Consider the following 22,711-nt stretch of genomic DNA (forward strand, 5'->3'; position numbering starts at 1 on the left):
GGATTAGGAGAGTGATATCATTGAAGTCTACGGAGGAGAATGAAGTGGTTAGGAGGGAGATACCATTGAAGTCTACGGAGGGGAATGACGTGGTTAAGAGGGAGATACCATTGAAGTCTATGGAAGTGAATGATGTGATTAGGAGGGTGATACCATTGAAGTCTATGGAGGTGAATGATGTGGATAGAAGGCGGATACCTTTATAGTCTATGGAGATGAATGATGTGGATAGGAGGGGGATACCATTGTAGTCTATGGAGGTGAATGATGTGGATAGAAGGCGGATACCTTTATAGTCTATGGAGATGAATGATGTGGATAGGAGGGGGATACCTTTATAGTCTATGGAGATGAATGATGTGGATAGGAGGGGGATACCATTGTAGTCTATGGGGATGAATGATGTGGATAGGAGGGGGATACCATTGTAGTCTATGGAGATGAATGATGTGGATAGGAGGGGGATACCTTTATAGTCTATGGAGATGAATGATGTGGATAGGAGGGGGATACCATTGTAGTCTACGGAGGAGAATGAAGTGGTTAGGAGGTTGATATCATTGAAGTCTACGGAGGAGAATGATGTGGTTAGGAGGTTAATGCCATTGAAGTCTATGGAAGGAAAAGCCAAGGTCTTTCTGTGATGGCACCAGCATTTCATTCAGGACAAGTCAAGGTATGAAGGAAATGCACATCCCAGAATGTAGCGGGAGGATTGTATAAGGACCAGGACTGAATTACTTCATTCCTGACATCCCATGCCTTGCCCCGACCACTGTATTAAAGTAGCTGGGTTCAAAAAAGGTTTGGATAAGTTCTTGGAGGAGAAGTCCATTAACGGCTATTAGTCAATTATACTTAGGGAATAGCCACTGCTATTAATTGCATCAGTAGCATGGGATCTTCTTAGTGTTTGGGTAATTGCCAGGTTCTTGTGGCCTGGTTTGGCCTCTGTTGGAAACAGGATGCTGGGCTTGATGGACCCTTGGTCTGACCCAGCATGGCAATTCCTTATGTTCATTTTTCTCTCCCTGCCTGCAGATCTGCCCGCTCATCTCCCAGTCTCGAAAGCTGGTGAAACACGGGGAGCTGCTGAATCTGGAATACAACACCTCCCTCAGCTTCAAGTGGAAGTTAATCACGCGGCCCATCTACCTGCACCTCTTCAATGACTGCCTGCTGCTGTCCCGCCGGCGGGAGTGAGTACCCTTCCCAGAAACTGCCCCCTTCCTCCCTCCTTCCCCCAGAATAAACACGTGGTATTGAGTCTTTTTTTTTTTTTTTTTTTTAACTCTCCTTCCCCTCCAGCGGCGGTCGCTTCCTCGTTTTTGATCATGCCCGCTCCTCCAAGGTGCGTGTGGAGAGGTGCGAGATGAAGCTTCATTCAGCCCATAAGAACCTCTTCCGTCTCTTCCTGCTGGAGGAACAATCAGGGCCGTAAGGTGGAGTTCCTCTTCCGCACAGAGACCCAGTGAGTGTGGCCATGGGCTGGAAGGGGAGGGAGGTGGCAGAGTACACCCGAGCCATGATAGCGTCCTCTCCTTACCAAACACCTCTCACTGCGCCTGCTCAGCGCTCTCATCCTTCGTTCCAGGAGCGAGAAGCTTGCGCTGGATCTCGGCTCTCTCCCCCGACCAGGATGGAGACAGATTTTCTGGCATGTCACGGTAAGGCTGCACCCTGGGTGTCTGCTGCCCGCCGGGGACACAGGGCCTTGGACGGAGGGCAGAGAAAGCAAAGAGACAGCAATACATTGCTCCTAAGTACGGTTTGCAGTAACCAAGTGCCATGTCTGGTATGGATCCCTCTGTCTGTCTCCCTCTCAGTGCATATTTCTCTCTTTTTCTTCCCTTGTATCCGTCTGTCTGCCTGGCATTCTTCGCATGACACTTTTTACCCCTGCACTCTCTCCTCTTCAGACTACCCTCAGGTCCAGTGCTTGAAACCCTACAAAGCCCGTGAAAATGACGAAATCTCGCTGGAGAAAGCCGACGTTGTCATGGTGACGCAGGAAAGCAACGACGGTATGAATTCCAGTGACGTAATCATTTCCATTAATTCCATGAACGCATCAGATGGGTGCAGGGAATCCTTCTCAATCCCATTGGCCATTTAGCCACGTACATATGGAAAGATGGTGGAAAAAACATCTGTTTTCATGCTTGCCCCTGGCTTCTGAAATTTCTATTGTAGTAAGGTCATCGACCAATGAGAGTTGGTGGCTGTAGGGTTGTTATGGTTTCCACAGGATGTGCTTACAAGCTTGTGGCTAACCGATGGCCATGTCAGTTTTTGAGGATCAAGCACTGGCCACCTAGCCCCCTCGACCCTCTACCACTCTGGCACCCTAGAGTACTGTGAGAGGACGAAGGCCTGTGGCCTCACCACCTTTCCAGTGATATGTCTGCAGCAGCAGGAAAGCTGAGTCTTGGGTGCGAGGGTGGGTTGGCACTAACACTCTCCACTATTCTCCACCCCACAGGATGGCTGGAGGGCGTGCGTCTCTCTGACAGTGATCGCGGCTGGTTCCCGCTCTGCCACGTCGAGGCCATCTCCAGTAAGCACGTGCGCCTACGCAACCTGAAGGAGGAGCAGCGCATCCAGAACGCCAAGGCCAACCTGCTCCCAATGCGTTGGAAGTAGGAGTGAGGTCACTTCCTGTCTGCTGTTTCCTGGGCCCTGTCGCCATGGAAAACCAAAGGAAGAACAGCAGGAGCCCGCCTCCTGTCACCATGGAAACATAAGAAGCAACAGGAGAAGTCTCTTCCTGTCACCTCTTCCATTGTTTTGCCATAGGAACATGATGGAGGAAAGAAATGGATCACTTCCTGTTACTGCTGCCACAGTGTTGCTATGGAAACATGTTAGTGAAAGAACCAGGAGTATCAGTTTCTTATTACCATGGTGAAGAAATGAATTCCTGTCTATCACCCTAGAAGCCTATGGAGGAGACGCAACGTCCCTCAACGACCAAATAAATTTGTTCCTGTGCCTTCAGAAACAGGAAGTCTCATCAGGAACTCTATGAGGGTCCCCTTTCCCCCCATCCTTATCTCTATAAGGGAAGCCACCCCACACCTCCCCCACAGGAAGCAACTCTACCTCTTATCTCATCAAGAACATCATCCTCCATTTCCTAGCTCGCCATTGCCCTTCCTCAGAAGGATTCCAAAAGCTTTCCCCTCCTTTTCTTTGCAGAATGCACTCCCCAACTCCTCCTTATCTACAGTGACTGATTCCTGCCATGACAGTTTATGCTACTGTGGGTCAGATCGTATTTCCAGGCCGGGTGCCTTCTCCCTACCCTAGGGGAGGACTGAAACCCACTAACCATCATGGTCTGACCCATGTGACTGACACCTGCTTCCCTCCACCCAGCCCCCTCCCAACCCGTGTGCTGTCCTCCAAAAGTCATGGGACGCCAACAGGACCCTCCCTGCACCGGCGGCTCTACCCCTGCCCATCTGAGGAGATGTGGGTGTGTGCTGGGGTGGGAGGCAGGCCAGGAGTCAAGGAATAATTACGTTCCAGGACTGGACGCCATGACACTGATCATGTACTTTGAAGACCACAGAAATTAAGAATTCCAGATGTTTTTGGATACATCAGACCACGAAATGCACTTTGATTCTACAGCAAATGCTGGAGCTTTGAACTTTCCAATTAAATGTGGATACCTACATTTTGGTTTGGTTTTATTATTTAATCCCCCTCTCTGTGTGCTCTGGTTCTTGTTTCGGTTGAATTGCCTCATCGCCTCCCTCGCACCTGTGTTGCAATTTTTAAAGATATGTGGAAGTAATGCTACTTACTTTATAGCGCTACTTGATGAATGCGGCGTTGCACAACAGCCCTCGCCATTTAGGTACGATAAGTCCTTGCTCAAAAGAGCTTCCAATCCACAGTGACTTGCGCAAGGTCACCAAAGGGAACTGGGGCCTCTCAGCCACTGCTCACAACAGGGGAAGGGGAAAGACCCTTCTTCTAGACACAGGCATTTGCTTCTCAAAATGGAGGGCCTTACAGCTACTTTAAGAATATAAATTTAAACGTACACATGACCTTTGATACAGGTGTACCTCAAAACCTCGCCCTTAATTGTCAAAAAAGAGAGAGGTTGTGTGAATGGGAAGGGATACTGGAAGCTTGCCAGACAGAGGGCAGTCATGAAGAAAGTTGAAGAACCGGCTGTGGAGCGATTATGGGTTGGATCCTTAAGTCCTGGGACAGAGAGGAGGGTTGGGAGTTAGCAAAGCAGAGAGAAAGCCAGCCCCATGGTCTTCTGCTCTCCAGCTGGGCTGGGGATGCTGCACAATTACAAATGGATTCTTTCTGACCCCGAATGGGGAGGTCGTTTTATATTCCTAGATTAGCATCCACCAAGTTTTGAGGCCAATTTACTTTTCGAGCTGTTCAGGGTTGTAGCCTCCGTGATTTCAGGAGCTCTGAGAGAAGACAGCCTTCCTCTAAGGGGGTTCAATCAAGGAGGCCTACATCCGCAGTCTGGAGCCTCCGCTGCTAGATCTGTGCAGTAGCACAGGCTCCTGTCCCATTTTACCAGGGCTGATGGTGACCTGTGACCAGGGCTTTGTTCACTCCCAGAACTTGTCCGATTATCTTGTAACCTCTTCTTCAACCATGACGACAGACTGCAAACAAAACTATGCAAAACAGATGGAGGGAAAAGGCAGGAAAACGTAGCAAAGACCATATGTACAAAAAGGACATTGACAAGGTAGAGGCAGATGAAAGGGAGACCACCAAAACAGTGCACGGCCTGTACTAGACATGAGAGAGTTAAGGACATATTCTCTAGAAGAAGTGAGGAAGGGAGATGGGATACAAACACTGAAATGGCTAGCAGGCTTCCGTAAGGGACCAGAAGGAAAAGGGCCATCATAGTACACCGAAGAGAGGGGGCTCGGAAGGAACGTGAGCCCGAGGGTGGTGGACACCTGGAACAGACTTCCAGCACACGTGGACTCAAAGGGGCTTCAGGAGCAGAGGGCAGGGGAAGAGGTCTAGATGTCAGCAAATAAGGGCCATGAGTTATTACCTGCCTACCCCGTTCTCATCCCCGCCTTCCTTTTCCCCCACCATTAATACCAAAAATTGAGTAAGGTCTGTGGCAGGAGAGCAGACAGGCACTGGGTGGGTAAAGAGATCCTTAGTGGCCAACGTCTATACCTCTAAAGCCTCTTCCACAAGTCTATCAAGCAAAATAAAGAGCCCAGATGGTCGAGTCTCCTTAGCATGGTAAAGTGGACATGAAGACCCAGCCGTCCTGCACTCCCACTGCCAAAGGCCATCCTTAGATCCCATGGGCTTGGCCACCAGGCCCTCAAGTAGCCTCATGCACGCGAGGGGCCGTTCCTCGGCTTCCCATAGGCCATGCGACCTTCAATGTCACAGTCCTGCAGCTGTTTCTGGCCGCTTACCATTAAAGCCCAAGATTCTCAGGTAAAAATGTCCATGGGGAGGGTCAGTTTATCTCAATAAAAGACAGAAACAAAGGTCCCTCACCCCTCAGACCTAAGGGGCAGAAGCCATCTTTATTATGAGATTGTCCCTGCGGGCCTTTGGGGTGTGACAGTTACCAAGCTTCTTCCTACACTGAGAGACTCCCCTTTCCAAAGGAATGCTGACGGAGGGAATAGTGAAGCAGCACGGACATCAGACTGACCATAGCGGGGGCCCAGGACAGGCCTAACAGGTCATCAGCTCTGCATCCACCCTGCAGACAAAAAGACATAGTAAGAAACCTGTGTTATACGCCATCAGAGACAGCACTCCCAGCACCTATTAACTTCTGTACCTGCCGTAAGAGACATCCCTCAGAGTGCCTATTAACGTCTGTACGCACCGTAAGAGACAGCACTCCCAGCACCTATTAACTTCTGTACACACCATAAGAGACATCCCTCAGAGTGCCTATTAACTTCTGTACACACCGTAAGAGACATCCCTCAGAGTGCCTATTAACTTCTATACACACCGTAAGAGACATCCCTCAGAGTGCCTATTAACTTCTGCTCACACCATAAGAGACATCCCTCAGAGTGCCTATTAACTTCTGTACACACCGTAAGAGACATCCCTCAGAGTGCCTATTAACTTCTATACACACCGTAAGAGACATCCCTCAGAGTGCCTATTAAGTTCTGCACACACCATAAGAGACATCCCTCAGAGTGCCTATTAACTTCTGCACACACCCTATTAATTTCTACCATGCACCATAAGAGATATCCTTCCCTGCACTTATTACCTTCTTCTGTACACTATAAGAGACATCCCTCCCAGAACCTTCAGACATGCCTTCCAGCGCCTATTAACCTCCATTATACCGCATCCAAGACAGCGCTTCCAGTGCCAACTGCTCACGATTAGCACAGGGCAAATTATCTACTCCCTGCGCTCCACAGAGTGCGCGTTGCAGCCTTTTGCACGTCTCCTGCGATCAGCGCGCAGGCTTGCGCACTCTCTCCCCGCGTTGCGTGCGTTTGCACCTGCTCCCTGCCTCGCAGATTCTCGGGGCATTGCAGAGTCCTCGCTTCCTGGCTGGGCTCTCTTGCCTGGGCCCTGCTTCTCACGCCAGGTGCCCCGGCCCCAGCTGATGACCAGCACCAGAACCTGACCCGGACCGAACCACTCAGCCTCCAGCTCAGAGGAGGGGGAAATGCAGAGGGGAAGTCACAGCAGCCTCTCCTCTCAGTTCCCCCCGAGCCAAACCCTCTCGCTGCCCCCTTGTCTGGCTGCCTACAGGACCCCCCCACAACGCCCTGCAAACCAGAAGAGAATCATTAACCCCCCTCCCTACCCAGAACACAGATTCATAACCCCCCCCCCCCCATCTCCCCCCACCCCCAAAAGGAAACTCCCCGTGGAAGGGCCCGCGGACAGCTGTGCCCCAAAAAGTGCATGGAAGAAAGGCGTTAGAGAGAGCCCCCAGCAGAGAAGGGGACAGGAGGAGGGATGGAGGCTGCAGAGGAGGAGGAGAGAGGCCTGCAAATAGGTAAAGAGAGGCTGCAAAGCCCCCCCCCCCCCCAGCAATCACCCCCAAATCAGCCCAATTACAGGCCAATGACCCCCATCAAGGGGAGCTGATGAGCTGATGACGCCATTAATCAGTGGAGGCTGGAAAGGCAATCGCAGCAATTTGGGGGATTTGCACCCCTTCCCCCGAGCCCCCCCCTCCCTTTGCTGGAAATGCGATGGTTCCCCGTGCATGGCGATTGCAGGGGTGGGGGGCGGCTGATTTCCTTCCCCCCCCCCCCCCCCCCCCCCCCCCCGCTTATTAAATGTTTGCCTCAGTTATCCGCTGATTATTTCTAGATCAGCCTGCCCGCGAGTTAGGGATCAGCTGCAAACTTTGCACTTTGATTCACCTTAGGTTCAAGCGTTGCCTGTTCCTGGATTGGTGGATAGAGAGGATCCTGGAGCAGGGGCTTTATGTTTATTTATTTATTTAGTGGCATTTCTATACCGACGCACGTTGGGAACATCTCGTCGCTATATGTGACCCTGGGATAAGTCCCTCACATGAGAAGCTGCCCGTGCACCTCACTCCTGCCCTGCAGCACCCCCTGCTATTCCAGTGTGTGAGTGTGTGAGACCCTCACACACTCACACACAGCACTGCCCGTGCACCTCACTCCTGCCCTGCAGCACTGAGACCCCCGCACACTCCCAGCACTGCCCGTGCACCTCACTCCTGCCCTGCAGCACTGAGACCCCCGCACACTCCCAGCACTGCCCGTGCACCTCACTCCTGCCCTGCAGCACTGAGACCCCCGCACACTCCCAGCACTGCCCGTGCACCTCCCTCCTGCCCTGCAGCACTGAGACCCCCCGCACACTCCCAGCACTGCCCGTGCACCTCACTCCTGCCCTGCAGCACTGAGACCCCCCGCACACTCCCAGCACTGCCCGTGCACCTCACTCCTGCCCTGCAGCACTGAGACCCCCGCACACTCCCAGCACTGCCCGTGCACCTCACTCCTGCCCTGCAGCACTGAGACCCCCCGTACACTCCCAGCACTGCCCGTGCACCTCACTCCTGCCCTGCAGCACTGAGACCCCCGCACACTCCCAGCACTGCCCGTGCACCTCACTCCTGCCCTGCAGCACTGAGACCCCCGCACACTCCCAGCACTGCCCGTGCACCTCACTCCTGCCCTGCAGCACACTGTTACTGCAGTACTGAAACCCCGCACACTCACACTCACAGCGCTGCCCGTGCACCTCACTCCTGCCCTGCAGTTATTCCAGTACTAAGGATCCCTGCCCTCCCCCTCACTCCCGTATACTCGTGCAGAGCTGCAGCCATGTACCTCAGTCCTGCTGTTTCGTCCCTGGTTCTCCTCCGAGACGACCTAACCACAGTTCCCTGTTGGTTTCCCTGCTACAGGTGCGGCCGAGAAGGGCCACAGAGCCGTGAAAGAGGGGGGGCATAGGAGCGACCCCCTGGTGTGCAGCGAGCACCTGACGGATGCGGAGTCGCACGAGGAGCACACGGAAGTGTCGGATGTGGAGTCCGGCGAGGGAGCTGGCAGGGGCCTGCCCCCCTTCCGCACCGTCATCATCGAGAACGACGTGGGGGCGGGAGGGGAGCCGGAGACCCTGAGCTCCCCCCAGGGGGACTACTGCCTGGTGGAAGTGACAGAAGCCGCGGGGCAGGAGGCAGGGGCCGGCCCCCAGGGGGGCTGCCGGGTGAACTTTGTTGCCATCTGTGGGCGGGGGGCCCCCGGCTTCTTTGCAGAGATGGGGCCGGTCTCAAGGCCCCTGTTGGCGGGCCCTGGAGAATCCTCCGGGGAGCAGGAGTGCCCCCATTCAGGCGTTTTACAGCTCTTCTGCCGAATTCCAGGAGAAGCGGATGGAGCGGGAGCCGGGGCCCCGCTCCACCGAGCACTGCGAGGGCCCCTTCGGCCTCGCCCAGTTCCAGCCGGTCAATCTGAAGGTGAGCGCCGGCCTGGGCACCCGGAGATCGGCTCGGTGTGCCGCCGCGTCCGCCACCACGAGACGGCCCTTCCACCTCTCCTCCTTCCTGTACGAGGCCACGGGGCCGGGCCACGGAGCGGAGAAGGAGGACAAGCAGTCGCAGGAGGAGGCCGGAGAGCTGGGCCAGCATCAGCCCGCCAAGAAGAAGACGCGGACCCTCTACAGCACTGGTAAGGACTGGGAGGAGGCACCCCCTGAGGAGGGGCTAATAAAGGCTGCAGTCTTGACGTGCACCCTCCCTCTTTCAGACCAGCTGGAGGAGCTGGAGAGAATGTTCCACGAGGACCACTACCCGGACAGCGAGAGGCGGAGCGAGATCGCAGCCAGCGTTGGCGTGACCCCGCAGAGAATCATGGTCAGTTCTGCCCCCTCCCATGCGTCGTGATCTCTCCATCCTTACTCCAGGGACCCTGTGCTCCCCCAGATGGTGCTAGAAATGGGCCGAGCCGGGCCCGGTTTTACCACCACAGGATCTCCCCATAGACGCATGGGGAGATTAGAACCAGGACCGGCTCGGCCCATCCCTGGTGACCTGCAAAGTCTTGTTGGTCACTGACCCGGCTGAGAGCCCTCAGTGCAGACTGTTATGCCCTGGTGTCTGGAGGGAGTCCAGTCCCGGGTTGTTTGACACCTGCTCTTCCGATCTCAGATGGAAGATTTGGGGATGATGGGAGACTACAGACGTCATAATGGAAGCAGGCAAAACAGGAACTGTTCCCGAATCCTCCTTCCAGAAACTGTCGCACTTGGCAGCTTTATCACCAACTCATAATGTAGCTTTGTGTTTAATGTTTTACATTTTACCAGTATTTTAAGTTAAACTTTTAATGTGGAATCTGGTTAACAGGTTGGCGGCCATTTTGTTGTACTGTAGAAGTCACTGATCATAATATATATATATTTATTTTTTTCCCCCCCCATTGCAATATAAGGCAATGAAACAGCGTGGCTTTAATTACTTTTTTTAAAACAACAAAAAAAAAAAACCCAACTTCTTGGTTCATGCCTACCACATACCTGAGAGCTTAAAAGAAACAGAGGCACAATGTCCCATCACTGGTGCCCCGTTCACCCAACCCATAAAAAATGGCTGCCTGCAGGTTGACTGCCTAACTGTCATGGATCAGGTCTGACCTGATAGCATTACCACAAACGTTGGGGGAGAGGGGAAGGTGTGTCATGTCATCACCGAAAGACACCGACCAGCTGCCCATTTATCAGAAAAGAAGTCCTTGTTCCCAAAAACAACAGTGAAGAGGCGCAGAATAAAGCCGCCATTTTGGTGGAAGAGGCTTCCAGGACAGAAGAACGTGTGTGTGTGTGTGTGTGTGTGTGTGTGTGTGTGTGTACGTATGGTCAGATCACAAATCTCTGCTGCCGGATCTTGCACAAAAAACAGATTTAAAGAGGAAATGGAGGCCTTACAGAAATTCGGATGCCTGAACGGTTGTTGAGGCTTAACCGGGGAGCTTGTGGGAGCGGGAGGAGACGCGGGGAAAAGTGAACGGTGACCGTAGCTTCGCTTTTCTGAGGATGCGTGACTGCCTCTCTCTGTCACTCTCTATGGTCTCTCCTCCCCACCCTACCTCTCTCCTCTCTCTCTCTCTTGGACAGTCTCTCTTTCTTTTTTTTTTTTTGATTCAGGTCTGGTTTCAAAACCGCCGGGCGAAGTGGCGCAAAGTGGAGAAGACGTCTCTGAAGGGGAACCGGAAATACCCGACGGCTGCTGCCACGCTCTCGCTGCCCACGACGCAGGGATCCTACGCGGCCATGCCGCTCATGGCGGGCACCGGAGGTGGTAACGCGGGTGAGCGCAGGCCTCCCTGAAGGCAGGGCACCCTTCCTCTCCTACCCCACACGGATACCTTGCATACGTGCAGTTTTTTTGGGTTTTGTGTTGGGAAGGCGGTGTCGGGGGTTTTAATGTTTGCGTTGGGAAGCTTATGATTTGGTGCTGGGAGGTGGGGATTGGGCTTTGCTTACTTTATAGTTCTTTAGTGGCCTGTCTGTTTCTGCTCAGCTCGTCGATGATGCCGGTTACTGCTGGCGTCATGCCTGGGGCACAGTCCGCCATTCTGAAAATGGAGGCCGGGGGCTTCAGCAGCGTCCTCGGCCCCTCCTGCACGCAGTCGAGCGCCACACCACACCTTTCAACGCTGGGTGAGTGTGTTGTGGGAAGGAGTCGGCTCGGGGTTGACCCTGAAACGACTCCTTCCTACCTTCCTTCCTCCCTGACCCTTCTAGGCCTTGTCTGCTGGAGATCAGGCTTCAGGGTTTCTCTAAATTTTAATAGGCCTCTGCCACACTGATGTAAGCTGAAGGTCTTTGCCACGTTTACTACTAAGTGGGCTTCGTTTCTCTCAAAAAATGTACTAGGCCTCTAGCACACTTACTATTGCTTAAGCCTTATCACACTCAGAAATGTACTAGACCAGGGCTGGTAAACTTCTGTCTTTTTCAGGTAAGCAAATGTATCCAGATACATCTCACTGGAAGTCCTGGAAATAAGGCCAATTCCTGTCTCTCAGAGCTAGGGTCGTCCGTATCCCTTTCTGCCTCTGTGCTGTATTTACTAGCGACAAGGCTTCAGTTTCACTGAAAAACCTGCTAGGCCTTTACCACAGTTACCACTAATTAAGGCTGTATTGTCTCCGGAGAAAACTTAAGATATACTAAGCCTCCGCCACACTTTTATAACTCAAGGCTTTCTGTGGTGCACCAAAGCTACTGCTAATTAGGCTTTTTTTTTTTTTTTTTTTTACAGAAAGCACAGCAGGTCTCTCGCTGGGCTAATCGCACCCACACATCTCTGGGCGGTTTGGCCCTTCCAGGTCATCGTCGGGGATGGGCTGAAACAGGCCCAGTTTTGGTCACTTTTGCGGACTTGCAGTTTGGCATTTTGTTAAGAGAATTTCGGTCTGGGGGGGGGGGGGGGTCCCTGGGTGTGGCAAAGACCAGGACTGACCCTCTGGTTCACTGACAACCCAAAGCCAGCCGGAGCCGTGAGCCTGGGAGGTAACCCAGACCCCCGGGGTCCACGACCTCCTCCGTAGCTTGGCCCCGGCTGCGGCCTGAAGCAGAGACGTTTCCTCTCCGCAGGGCCAGGGGGTTACTGTCGAGGATGATAGGATAGACTTTGATTAAGCCCGTGTATGTCTCTCTCCTCTCGCAGCTCCTGGCGGGACGGCGCCGGCGACTCCCTCGGGGATGGGGACCGCTGTCCGCACAGGGCCGGCCAGAGTACTTGCCCACGTTCCATAGTCCACCACCGATCCGCCGGGCCACCCTGCCTGTGACTGTGGCATTCAACCCTGGAGGCCACGTCATGCCCGCACTGCTGCTGGACACGCCTGAGAACACTAGCACCCCACCCGTGCAGGACAGCGCAGGTGCAGGGAGTGAAGTTTTCACCTACAGTCTTCAGAATTCAGGGTATGGGCTTCAATGATTTCACCTCGGCAGATTTCCCCTCCCAATCCCATTGCTGCCACCAGCTCTCCCGGTGTTACCCTCATCAAGGAGTCACTTGGAGCCGACGCCTGCAAACCCAGCTTCCGGTCCCATCTCTCTCTCCCTCTCTCACTGTGTGGCCTGGAGCTGGGAATCTCTCAGAGCTGAGATGTCTGCAGACCCAGCTCCAAATCCTACTGCTGCCACCATATCTCACTGTGTCACCTTCAGAACGGAGTCCCTCGGAGCTCTGACAATTGCAGACCCAGCTCCCAATCCCATTGCTGCCACCAGCTCTCACGGTTGTTACCCTCATCAAGGAGTCACTTGGAGCCGACACCTGCAAACCCAGCTTCCGGTCCCATCTCTCTCTCCCTCTCTCACTGTGTGGCCTGGAGCTGGGAATCTCTCAGAGCAGAGATGTCTGCAGACCCAGCTCCAAATCCTACTGCTGCCACCATATCTCACTGTGTGACCTTCAGAACGGAGTCCCTCGGAGCTCTGACCATTGCAGACCCAGCTCCCAGTCCCATTACTGCCGTCAGCTCTCACCGGTGTTACCCTCATCAAGGAGTCACTTGGAGCCGACGCCTGCAAACCCAGCTTCCGGTCCATCTCTCTCTCCCTCTCTCACTGTGTGGCCTGGAGCTGGGAATCTCTCAGAGCTGAGATGTCTGCAGACCCAGCTCCAAATCCTACTGCTGCCACCATATCTCACACTGTGTGACCTTTAGAACGGAGTCCCTCGGAGCTCTGACAATTGCAGACCCAGCTCCCAGTCCCATTACTGCCGTCAGCTCTCGCTGCACGACCTTCGGTATCAAGTTGTGGTATTAAAAGGTTTTTTTTGTTGGGTTTTTTTTTTTTTCAGGATGAATTCTCCCGCCCTCTGCACTTACCAAGACCAGCTCGGAACTGCAGTCAAACTGGGACCCCAGTATTATCACCATGTCAACCAGGGGGGGTCCTTCCAGATGTCCCAGCACCCCCAGCACTCCATGACCCAGTTCCATCGCCTGCCACTGCACTTCCAGCCTGGAGTCAGCCTGACCCCCACCCCTCCCAGTGACCCCAGCCCTACCTTCCTCACCCTCTCCAGCAGTACTGGAGTGGTGACCTACGGGGCCGGGCCAGCGAGAGGCTACGTGCAGAACCACTCGGGGAGCCAGCTCCTGCTGCAGCAGAGCGGGGGCGTGGGTGAGCCATGGTGCAGGTGTATTCACGTGGGGGTTAGAGAGTGCACGGGGATCCGGGGGTCTGGGGGGGCTGGAGATTTGCATGCAGAGAGCAAATGCAAAAGTCTCAAATGCTTTATTTCACTTTAAGAGCAAACTCTGTCTCTTCCGGTCCCCTGCCTCTCTGTGCTTCCCCCCTTCACCCCCATCTTTCTCTCTCTCTCACTCTCTCTGTTTTTCCCATCCCACCCCCCCCAGGTGGTATCGCAAGCTTCCAGTCCGTCCCGTGGAGCGACGCGTACCTGCAGGGGCCCCCGTACGGGGGGGGCCAGCTCCACCAGCGCGCCTTCTACCCCTCGGATACGGTCACCTACCCCCAGCCGAACTCCAACCCTCCTCAGCACCCCTGCTACGCCCAGCGACTCAGACCCCCCGTCCCGATGACCTACACGGGGCCCCAGCGGCCGGGACCTCTGCAGGAGCCCCTTCCCGGCCACCGCACGACGCAGGATTACCCAGAGAGCCACGGGGCCGCTGCCACGAGCCAGGACAGCGACACCAGCACCGGTGAGTGCCGCGGCAGCCTCCAGAATCCATTTTCCGATTTGCCGGCGGAATAACCCCGGCCTCGCCTGCTTCCTAAAGAATGAGGTTGTAATTAGCAAGAGTATTCTTCTCATTTACAGGTTTCACACAGGAGGTGAAGTCCTAAAGAGAGCTGAAAGACTGACCCCTGCTGCCCACTCACGGGAATTGCCAAAAGAGAGAGGATCTTATTTATTTAATGTTTCTGTTGACAGAGGAATAGCCTGGTGCCACCCAGCTGCTGTTCCTGAAATTTAGGGAGATTGCGGAGAACAATCTGTGCATTATAAATAAAGAAAGGAAAAAGCCTCTGCCTGTGCCCAATCTCATTACTGCTCTCTGTCCCCAAGTCAGGAGATTCCCTCTACTGGCTAAAAGCAGGGTGCTGTGCCTCAGCTCTAATCCCCGGCTCTGACACTGACTCTCTGTGTGTGACATCAGGGGAGTCACTTTATCTCCCTGTGCCTCAGCTCTAATCCCTGGCTCTGTCACTGACTCTCTGTGTGTGACCCTGAGGGAGTCACTTTATCTCCCTGTGCCTCAGCTCTAATCCCCAGCTCTGACACCGACTCTCTGTGTGTGACCTCAGGGGAGTCACTTTATCTCCCTGTGCCTCGGCTCTAATCCCTGGCTCTGTCACTGACTCTCTGTGTGTGACCTCAGGGGAGTCACTTTATCTCCCTGTGCCTCAGCTCTAATCCCCGGCTCTGTCACTGACTCTCTGTATGTGACCTCAGGGGAGTCAATTTATCTCCCTGTGCCTCAGCTCTAATCCCCAGCTCTGACACCGACTCTCTGTGTGTGACCTCAGGGGAGTCACTTTATCTCCCTGTGCCTTAGCTCTAATCCCCGGCTCTGACACTGACTCTGTGTGTGACCTCAGGGGAGTCACTTTATCTCCCTGTGCCTCAGCTCTAATCCCCAGCTCTGTCACTGACTCTCTGTGTGATCCTGGAGGAGTCACTTTATCTCCCTGTGCCTCAGCTCTAATCCCCGGCTCTGACACTGACTCTCTGTGTGTGTGACCTCAGGGGAGTCCGTTTATCTCTCTGTGCCTCAGCTCAAATCCCCGGCTCTGTCACTGACTCTCTGTGTGTGACCTTAGGGGAGTCCGTTTATCTCCCTGTGCCTCAGCTCTAATCCCCGGCTCTGACACTGACTCTCTGTGTGACCCTGGAGGAGTCACTTTATCTCCCTGTGCCTCAGCTCTAATCCCCGGCTCTGTCACAGATTCTCTGCATGTGACCTCAGGGGGAGTCACTTTATCTCCCTGTCCTCAGCTCTAATCCCCGGCTCTGACAGTGACTCTCTGTGTGTGACCTCAGGGGAGTCCGTTTATCTCCCTGTGCCTCAGCTCAAATCCCCGGCTCTGTCACTGACTCTGTGTGTGACCTTGGGGGAGTCACTTTATCTCCCTGTGCTGCAGCTCTAATCCCCGGCTCTGACACTTACTCTGTGTGTGACCTTGGGGGAGTCACTTTAGCTCCCTGTGCCTCAGCTCTAATCCCCGGCTCTGACACTGACTCTGTGTGTGACCTTGGGGGAGTCACTTTATCTCCCTGTGCCTCAGCTCTAATCCCCGGCTCTGTCACAGATTCTCTGTATGTGACCTCAGGGGGAGTCACTTTATCTCCCTGTGCCTCAGCTCTAATCCCCGGCTCTGACACTGACTCTCTCTGTGTGACCTCAGGGGAGTCACTTTATCTCCCTGTGCCTCAGCTCAAATCCCCGGCTCTGTCACTGACTCTGTGTGTGACCTTGGGGGAGTCACTTTATCTCCCTGTGCTGCAGCTCTAATCCCAGGCTCTGACACTGACTCTGTGTGAGACCTCAGAGCCATTTTACCTCCCTGTGCTTCAGCTCTAATCTGCGGCTCTGTCACTGACCCTCTGAGTGTGACCTCAGGGGAGTCACTTTATCTCCCTGTGCCTCAGCGCTAATTCCTGGCTCTGTCACTGACTCTCTGTGTGTGACCTCAGGGGAGTCACTTTATCTCCCTGTGCCTAAATCCTAATCTTCAGTTCTGGAGTGTGCATTAAACTTGCCCTGCCAAAGCTGATTATTATTAGAAGTTTGTCTTGCCCTGGATGAACAGCAGGTGGCCCCTTTACTCTACATGGTAGCCCAGTGGAGTCAGTCTCAGGTCAGAAACCTTTAAGGCAGGCACATATTTGCCAGCCAGACAGAAAGTGGGCTGTCTGCACACCTGCCCCTTTAAGGCAGGTAAGGGCTGTGCGGAGACTCCACCTTCCTTACAGGCCTGTGTCAGGAGCAGAGAGGTGGGGACAACGAAGTGAGCCAGGAGAGGGGGTGAAGGGAACCCTCGCCATGGACTGCAGACTGCCAGCTGCCTGGGGTCTTTTGCTCTTCCAGTGCCTTTATCCCCCCACTGCAGAGAGCAAGGAAGGTAAGAGACAACTTCCCCCTACCCCTAAAAGCAAGGAAGGGATGGGGCGGCTGCTCCCCCTATCCCAGAGAGCTAGGAAGGGAAGGGACGCTGCTCCCCCCTACCCCAGAGAGCTAGGAAGGGAAGGGACGGCTGCTCCCCCTATCCCAGAGAGCTAGGAAGGGAAGGGACGGCTGCTCCCCCTATCCCAGAGAGCTAGGAAGGGAAGGGACGCTGCTCCCCCTATCCCAGAGAGCTAGGAAGGGAAGGGACGCTGCTCCCCCCTATCCCAGAGAGCTAGGAAGGGAAGGGACGGCTGCTCCCCCTATCCCCAGAGAGCTAGGAAGGGAAGGGACGGCTGCTCCCCCTACCCCAGAGAGCTAGGACGGGAAGGGACAGCTGCTCCCTCTATCCCAGAGAGCTAGGAAGGGAAGGGACGCTGCTCCCCCTACCCCAGAGAGCTAGGAAGGGAAGGGACGCTGCTCCCCTACCCCAGAGAGCTAGGAAGGGAAGGGACGGCTGCTCCCCCTACCCCAGAGAGCTAGGACGGGAAGGGACAGCTGCTCCCCCCTACCCCAGAGAGCTAGGAAGGGAAGGGACGGCTGCTCCCCCTACCCCAGAGAGCTAGGACGGGAAGGGACGGCTGCTCCCCCTACCCCAGAGAGCTAGGACGGGAAGGGACAGCTGCTCCCCCTACCCCAGAGAGCTAGGAAGGGAAGGGACGCTGCTCCCCCTACCCCAGAGAGCTAGGACGGGAAGGGACAGCTGCTCCCCCTACCCCAGAGAGCTAGGAAGGGAAGGGACGCTGCTCCCCCTACCCCAGAGAGCTAGGAAGGGAAGGGACGGCTGCTCCCCCTACCCCAGAGAGCTAGGACGGGAAGGGACAGCTGCTCCCCCTACCCCAGAGAGCTAGGAAGGGAAGGGACGCTGCTCCCCCTACCCCAGAGAGCTAGGACGGGAAGGGACGGCTGCTCCCCCTATCCCAGAGAGCTAGGAAGGGAAGGGACAGCTGCTCCCTCTACCCCAGAGAGCTAGGAAGGGAAAGGACGCTGCTCCCCCTACCCCAGAGAGCTAGGAAGGGAAGGGACGCTGCTCCCCCTACCCCAGAGAGCTAGGAAGGGAAGGGACGCTGCTCCCCCTACCCCAGAGAGCTAGGAAGGGAAGGGACGGCTGCTCCCCCTACCCCTAAAAGCAAGGAAGGGAAGGGACGCTGCTCCCCCTACCCCAGAGAGCTAGGAAGGGAAGGGACGCTGCTCCCCCTACCCCAGAGAGCTAGGACGGGAAGGGACAGCTGCTCCCCCTACCCCAGAGAGCTAGGAAGGGAAGGGACGGCTGCTCCCCCTATCCCAGAGAGCTAGGAAGGGAAGGGACAGCTGCTCCCCCTACCCCAGAGAGCTAGGAAGGGAAGGGACGCTGCTCCCCCTACCCCAGAGAGCTAGGAAGGGAAGGGACGCTGCTCCCCCTACCCCAGAGAGCTAGGAAGGGAAGGGACGGCTGCTCCCCCTATCCCAGAGAGCTAGGAAGGGAAGGGATGGCTGCCTCCCCCTACCCCAGAGAGCTAGGAAGGGAAGGACGCTGCTCCCCCTACCCCAGAGAGCTAGGAAGGGAAGGGACGCTGCTCCCCCTACCCCAGAGAGCTAGGAAGGGAAGGGACGCTGCTCCCCCTACCCCAGAGAGCTAGGAAGGGAAGGGACGCTGCTCCCCCCTATCCCACAGAGCTAGGAAGGGAAGGGACGGCTGCTCCCCCTATCCAGAGAGCTAGGAAGGGAAGGACGGCTGCTCCCCCTATCCCAGAGAGCTAGGAAGGGAAGGGACGCTGCTCCCCCTACCCCAGAGAGCTAGGAAGGGAAGGGACGCTGCTCCCCCTACCCCAGAGAGCTAGGAAGGGAAGGGACGTTGCTCCCCCTATCCCAGAGAGCTAGGAAGGGAAGGGACGTTGCTCCCCCTATCCCAAAGAGCTAGGAAGGGAAGGGACGCTGCTCCCCCTACCGCAGAGAGCTAGGAAGGGAAGGGACGCTGCTCCCCCTACCCCAGAGAGCTAGGAAGGGAAGGGACGCTGCTCCCCCTACCCCAGAGAGCTAGGAAGGGACGGGACGCTGCTCCCCCTACCCCAGAGAGCTAGGAAGGGACGGGACGCTGCTCCCCCTACCCCAGAGAGCTAGGAAGGGACGGGACGGCTGCTCCCCCTATCCCAGAGAGCTAGGAAGGGACGGGACGGCTGCTCCCCCTATCCCAGAGAGCTAGGAAGGGAAGGGACGCTGCTCCCCCCCTATCCCAGAGAGCTAGGAAGGGAAGGGACGCTGCTCCCCCCTATCCCAGAGAGATAGGAAGGGAAGGGACGCTGCTCCCCCCTATCCCAGAGAGCTAGGAAGGGAAGGGACGCTGCTCCCCCTACCCCAGAGAGCTAGGAAGGGAAGGGACGCTGCTCCCCCTACCTCAGAGAGCTAGGAAGGGAAGGGACGCTGCGCCCCCTCCCCCAGGGAGCTAGGAAGGGAAGGGACGCTGCTCCCCCTACCCCAGAGAGCTAGGAAGGGAAGGGACGCTGCTCCCCCTACCCCAGAGAGCTAGGAAGGGAAGGGACGCTGCTCCCCCTATCCCAGAGAGCTAGGAAGGGAAGGGACGCTGCTCCCCCTACCCCAGAGAGCTAGGAAGGGACGGCTGCTCCCCCTATCCCAGAGAGCTAGGAAGGGAAGGGACGCTGCTCCCCCTACCCCAGAGAGCTAGGAAGGGAAGGGATGCTGCTCCCCCTATCCCAGAGAGCTAGGAAGGGAAGGGACGGCTGCTCCCCCTATCCCAGAGAGCTAGGAAGGGAAGGGACGCTGCTCCCCCTACCCCAGAGAGCTAGGAAGGGAAGGGACGCTGCTCCCCCTATCCCAGAGAGCTAGGAAGGGAAGGGACGCTGCCCCCCCTACCCCAGAGAGCTAGGAAGGGAAGGGACGGCTGCTCCCCCTACCCCAGAGAGCTAGGAAGGGACGGGACGCTGCTCCCCCTATCCCAGAGAGCTAGGAAGGGAAGGGACGCTGCTCCCCCCTATCCCAGAGAGCTAGGAAGGGAAGGGACGGCTGCTCCCCCTATCCCAGAGAGCTAGGAAGGGAAGGGACGCTGCTCCCCCTATCCCAGAGAGCTAGGAAGGGAAGGGACGGCTGCTCCCCCTATCCCAGAGAGCTAGGAAGGAAAGGGACGCTGCTCCCCCTATCCCAGAGAGCTAGGAAGGGAAGGGACGCTGCTCCCCCTATCCCAGAGAGCTAGGAAGGAAAGGGACGCTGCTCCCCCTATCCCAGAGAGCTAGGAAGGGACGGGACGCCGCCCCCCCTATCCCAGAGAGCTAGGAAGGGACGGGACAGCTGCTCCCCCTATCCCAGAGAGCTAGGAAGGGACGGGACAGCTGCTCCCCCTATCCCAGAGAGCTAGGAAGGGACGGGACAGCTGCTCCCCCTATCCCAGAGAGCTAGGAAGGGACGGGACAGCTGCTCCCCCTATCCCAGAGAGCTAGGAAGGGAAGGGACGCTGCTCCCCCTATCCCAGAGAGCTAGGAAGGGAAGGGACGCTGCTCCCCCTACCCCAGAGAGCTAGGAAGGGAAGGGACGGCTGCTCCCCCTACCCCAGAGAGCTAGGAAGGGACGGGACGCTGCTCCCCCTATCCCAGAGAGCTAGGAAGGGAAGGGACGGCTGCTCCCCCTATCCCAGAGAGCTAGGAAGGAAAGGGACGCTGCTCCCCCTATCCCAGAGAGCTAGGAAGGGAAGGGACGGCTGCTCCCCCTATCCCAGAGAGCTAGGAAGGAAAGGGACGCTGCTCCCCCTATCCCAGAGAGCTAGGAAGGGAAGGGACGCTGCTCCCCCTATCCCAGAGAGCTAGGAAGGAAAGGGACGCTGCTCCCCCTATCCCAGAGAGCTAGGAAGGAAAGGGACGCTGCTCCCCCTATCCCAGAGAGCTAGGAAGGGAAGGGACGCCGCTCCCCCTATCCCAGAGAGCTAGGAAGGGACGGGACAGCTGCTCCCCCTATCCCAGAGAGCTAGGAAGGGACGGGACAGCTGCTCCCCCTATCCCAGAGAGCTAGGAAGGGAAGGGACGGCTGCTCCCCCTATCCCAGAGAGCTAGGAAGGAAAGGGACGCTGCTCCCCCTATCCCAGAGAGCTAGGAAGGGAAGGGACGCTGCTCCCCCTATCCCAGAGAGCTAGGAAGGAAAGGGACGCTGCTCCCCCTATCCCAGAGAGCTAGGAAGGGACGGGACGCCGCTCCCCCTATCCCAGAGAGCTAGGAAGGGACGGGACAGCTGCTCCCCCTATCCCAGAGAGCTAGGAAGGGACGGGACAGCTGCTCCCCCTATCCCAGAGAGCTAGGAAGGGACGGGACAGCTGCTCCCCCTATCCCAGAGAGCTAGGAAGGGATGGGACAGCTGCTCCCCCTATCCCAGAGAGCTAGGAAGGGAAGGGACGCTGCTCCCCCTATCCCAGAGAGCTAGGAAGGGAAGGGACGCTGCTCCCCCTACCCCAGAGAGCTAGGAAGGGAAGGGACGGCTGCTCCCCCTACCCCAGAGAGCTAGGAAGGGAAGGGACGCTGCTCCCCCTATCCCAGAGAGCTAGGAAGGGAAGGGACGGCTGCTCCCCCTATCCCAGAGAGCTAGGAAGGAAAGGGACGCTGCTCCCCCTATCCCAGAGAGCTAGGAAGGGAAGGGACGGCTGCTCCCCCTATCCCAGAGAGCTAGGAAGGAAAGGGACGCTGCTCCCCCTATCCCAGAGAGCTAGGAAGGGAAGGGACGCTGCTCCCCCTATCCCAGAGAGCTAGGAAGGAAAGGGACGCTGCTCCCCCTATCCCAGAGAGCTAGGAAGGGAAGGGACGCTGCTCCCCCTATCCCAGAGAGCTAGGAAGGAAAGGGACGCTGCTCCCCCTATCCCAGAGAGCTAGGAAGGGAAGGGACGCCGCTCCCCCTATCCCAGAGAGCTAGGAAGGGACGGGACAGCTGCTCCCCCTATCCCAGAGAGCTAGGAAGGGACGGGACAGCTGCTCCCCCTATCCCAGAGAGCTAGGAAGGGAAGGGACGCTGCTCCCCCTATCCCAGAGAGCTAGGAAGGGACGGGACAGCTGCTCCCCCTATCCCAGAGAGCTAGGAAGGGACGGGACAGCTGCTCCCCCTATCCCAGAGAGCTAGGAAGGGACGGGACAGCTGCTCCCCCTATCCCAGAGAGCTAGGAAGGGACGGGACAGCTGCTCCCCCTATCCCAGAGAGCTAGGAAGGGACGGGACAGCTGCTCCCCCTATCCCAGAGAGCTAGGAAGGGACGGGACAGCTGCTCCCCCTATCCCAGAGAGCTAGGAAGGGAAGGGACGCTGCTCCCTCTACCCCAGAGAGCTAGGAAGGGAAGGGACGCTGCTCCCCCTATCCCAGAGAGCTAGGAAGGGAAGGGACAGCTGCTCCCCCTATCCCAGAGAGCTAGGAAGGGAAGGGACAGCTGCTCCCCCTATCCCAGAGAGCTAGGAAGGGAAGGGAAGCTGCTCCCCCTACCCCAGAGAGCTAGGAAGGGACGGGACGCTGCTCCCCCTATCCCAGAGAGCTAGGAAGGGACGGGACAGCTGCTCCCCCTATCCCAGAGAGCTAGGAAGGGACGGGACAGCTGCTCCCCCCTATCCCAGAGAGCTAGGAAGGGAAGGGACGCTGCTCCCCCTACCCCAGAGAGCTAGGAAGGGACGGGACAGCTGCTCCCCCCTATCCCAGAGAGCTAGGAAGGGAAGGGACGGCTGCTCCCCCTATCCCAGAGAGCTAGGAAGGGAAGGGACGGCTGCTCCCCCCCCAAACAAATATTCCTGGGTTTAATGGGCCACCTGTATGTGACTCTGGCCTGCGTCCCCTGTGTATATAAAGTGGGGGGGGGGGGGGGGTATTTCCATGCCACAGGTGCAGGATCAGACATTATCCTGAGAATGCTTCCCCCCCCCCCCCCCCATGTGCCCCTCTGCTCCTGACTGACTCCCTGCTGCAGGTCACAGGGGAAAGTCATGGGGAGAGGGGGAGAGGGGGACGCCAGGTCCAGTGAGGGCTCCTGTGCTGAGGAAGTCTGCTCTGACCCAGTCTGGCCTGTTCTTATGTTTCCGGGGGCACCACTGCCAAGGGTTTGGG

The 22,711-nt window shown here is 56.6% G+C and overlaps 3 protein-coding genes across 5 annotated transcripts in view; all 3 read left to right on the forward strand.

Annotated features, from left to right (window-relative positions):
* Positions 1–2,030, forward strand: part of LOC115077981 — a gene marked incomplete in the record, with an annotated part of 27,247 nt that extends 25,217 nt beyond the window's left edge. Inside the window, 4 exon segments of the mRNA XM_029580479.1 lie at positions 1,042–1,199; positions 1,309–1,471; positions 1,595–1,667; positions 1,920–2,030. Of these exon segments, the coding sequence (XP_029436339.1) occupies positions 1,042–1,199; positions 1,309–1,441 (291 nt within the window).
* Positions 2,031–6,855: 4,825 nt separating this feature from the next.
* LOC115078400 (homeobox protein NOBOX-like) lies at positions 6,856–14,519 on the forward strand. Its single transcript, XM_029581308.1, has 9 exons — positions 6,856–7,015; positions 8,411–9,170; positions 9,249–9,355; positions 10,645–10,807; positions 11,294–11,310; positions 12,173–12,432; positions 13,322–13,647; positions 13,884–14,192; positions 14,312–14,519. The coding sequence occupies exons 2-9, from the start codon at positions 8,876–8,878 to the stop codon at positions 14,335–14,337; spliced, it is 1,503 nt and encodes a 500-aa protein (XP_029437168.1). The 5' UTR covers positions 6,856–7,015; positions 8,411–8,875; the 3' UTR covers positions 14,338–14,519.
* A 1,939-nt stretch (positions 14,520–16,458) lies between these two features.
* The window catches only part of EPHA1 (EPH receptor A1), a 33,360-nt gene continuing 27,107 nt past the window's right edge, over positions 16,459–22,711 (forward strand). The window contains exon 1 of one of the 3 annotated variants that reach the window (XM_029579482.1): positions 16,459–16,617. In XM_029579482.1, coding sequence (XP_029435342.1) covers positions 16,539–16,617 — 79 coding nt within the window. In that variant the 5' untranslated portion in view covers positions 16,459–16,538. The remainder of the gene's footprint in view (positions 16,618–22,711) is intronic. The other 2 variants (XM_029579484.1, XM_029579483.1) reach the window with 2 other exon arrangements.

The sequence above is a fragment of the Rhinatrema bivittatum genome, chromosome 16 (genome assembly GCF_901001135.1).
Source record: "Rhinatrema bivittatum chromosome 16, aRhiBiv1.1, whole genome shotgun sequence".
In the NCBI taxonomy this organism is placed as follows: Eukaryota; Metazoa; Chordata; class Amphibia; order Gymnophiona; family Rhinatrematidae; genus Rhinatrema; species Rhinatrema bivittatum.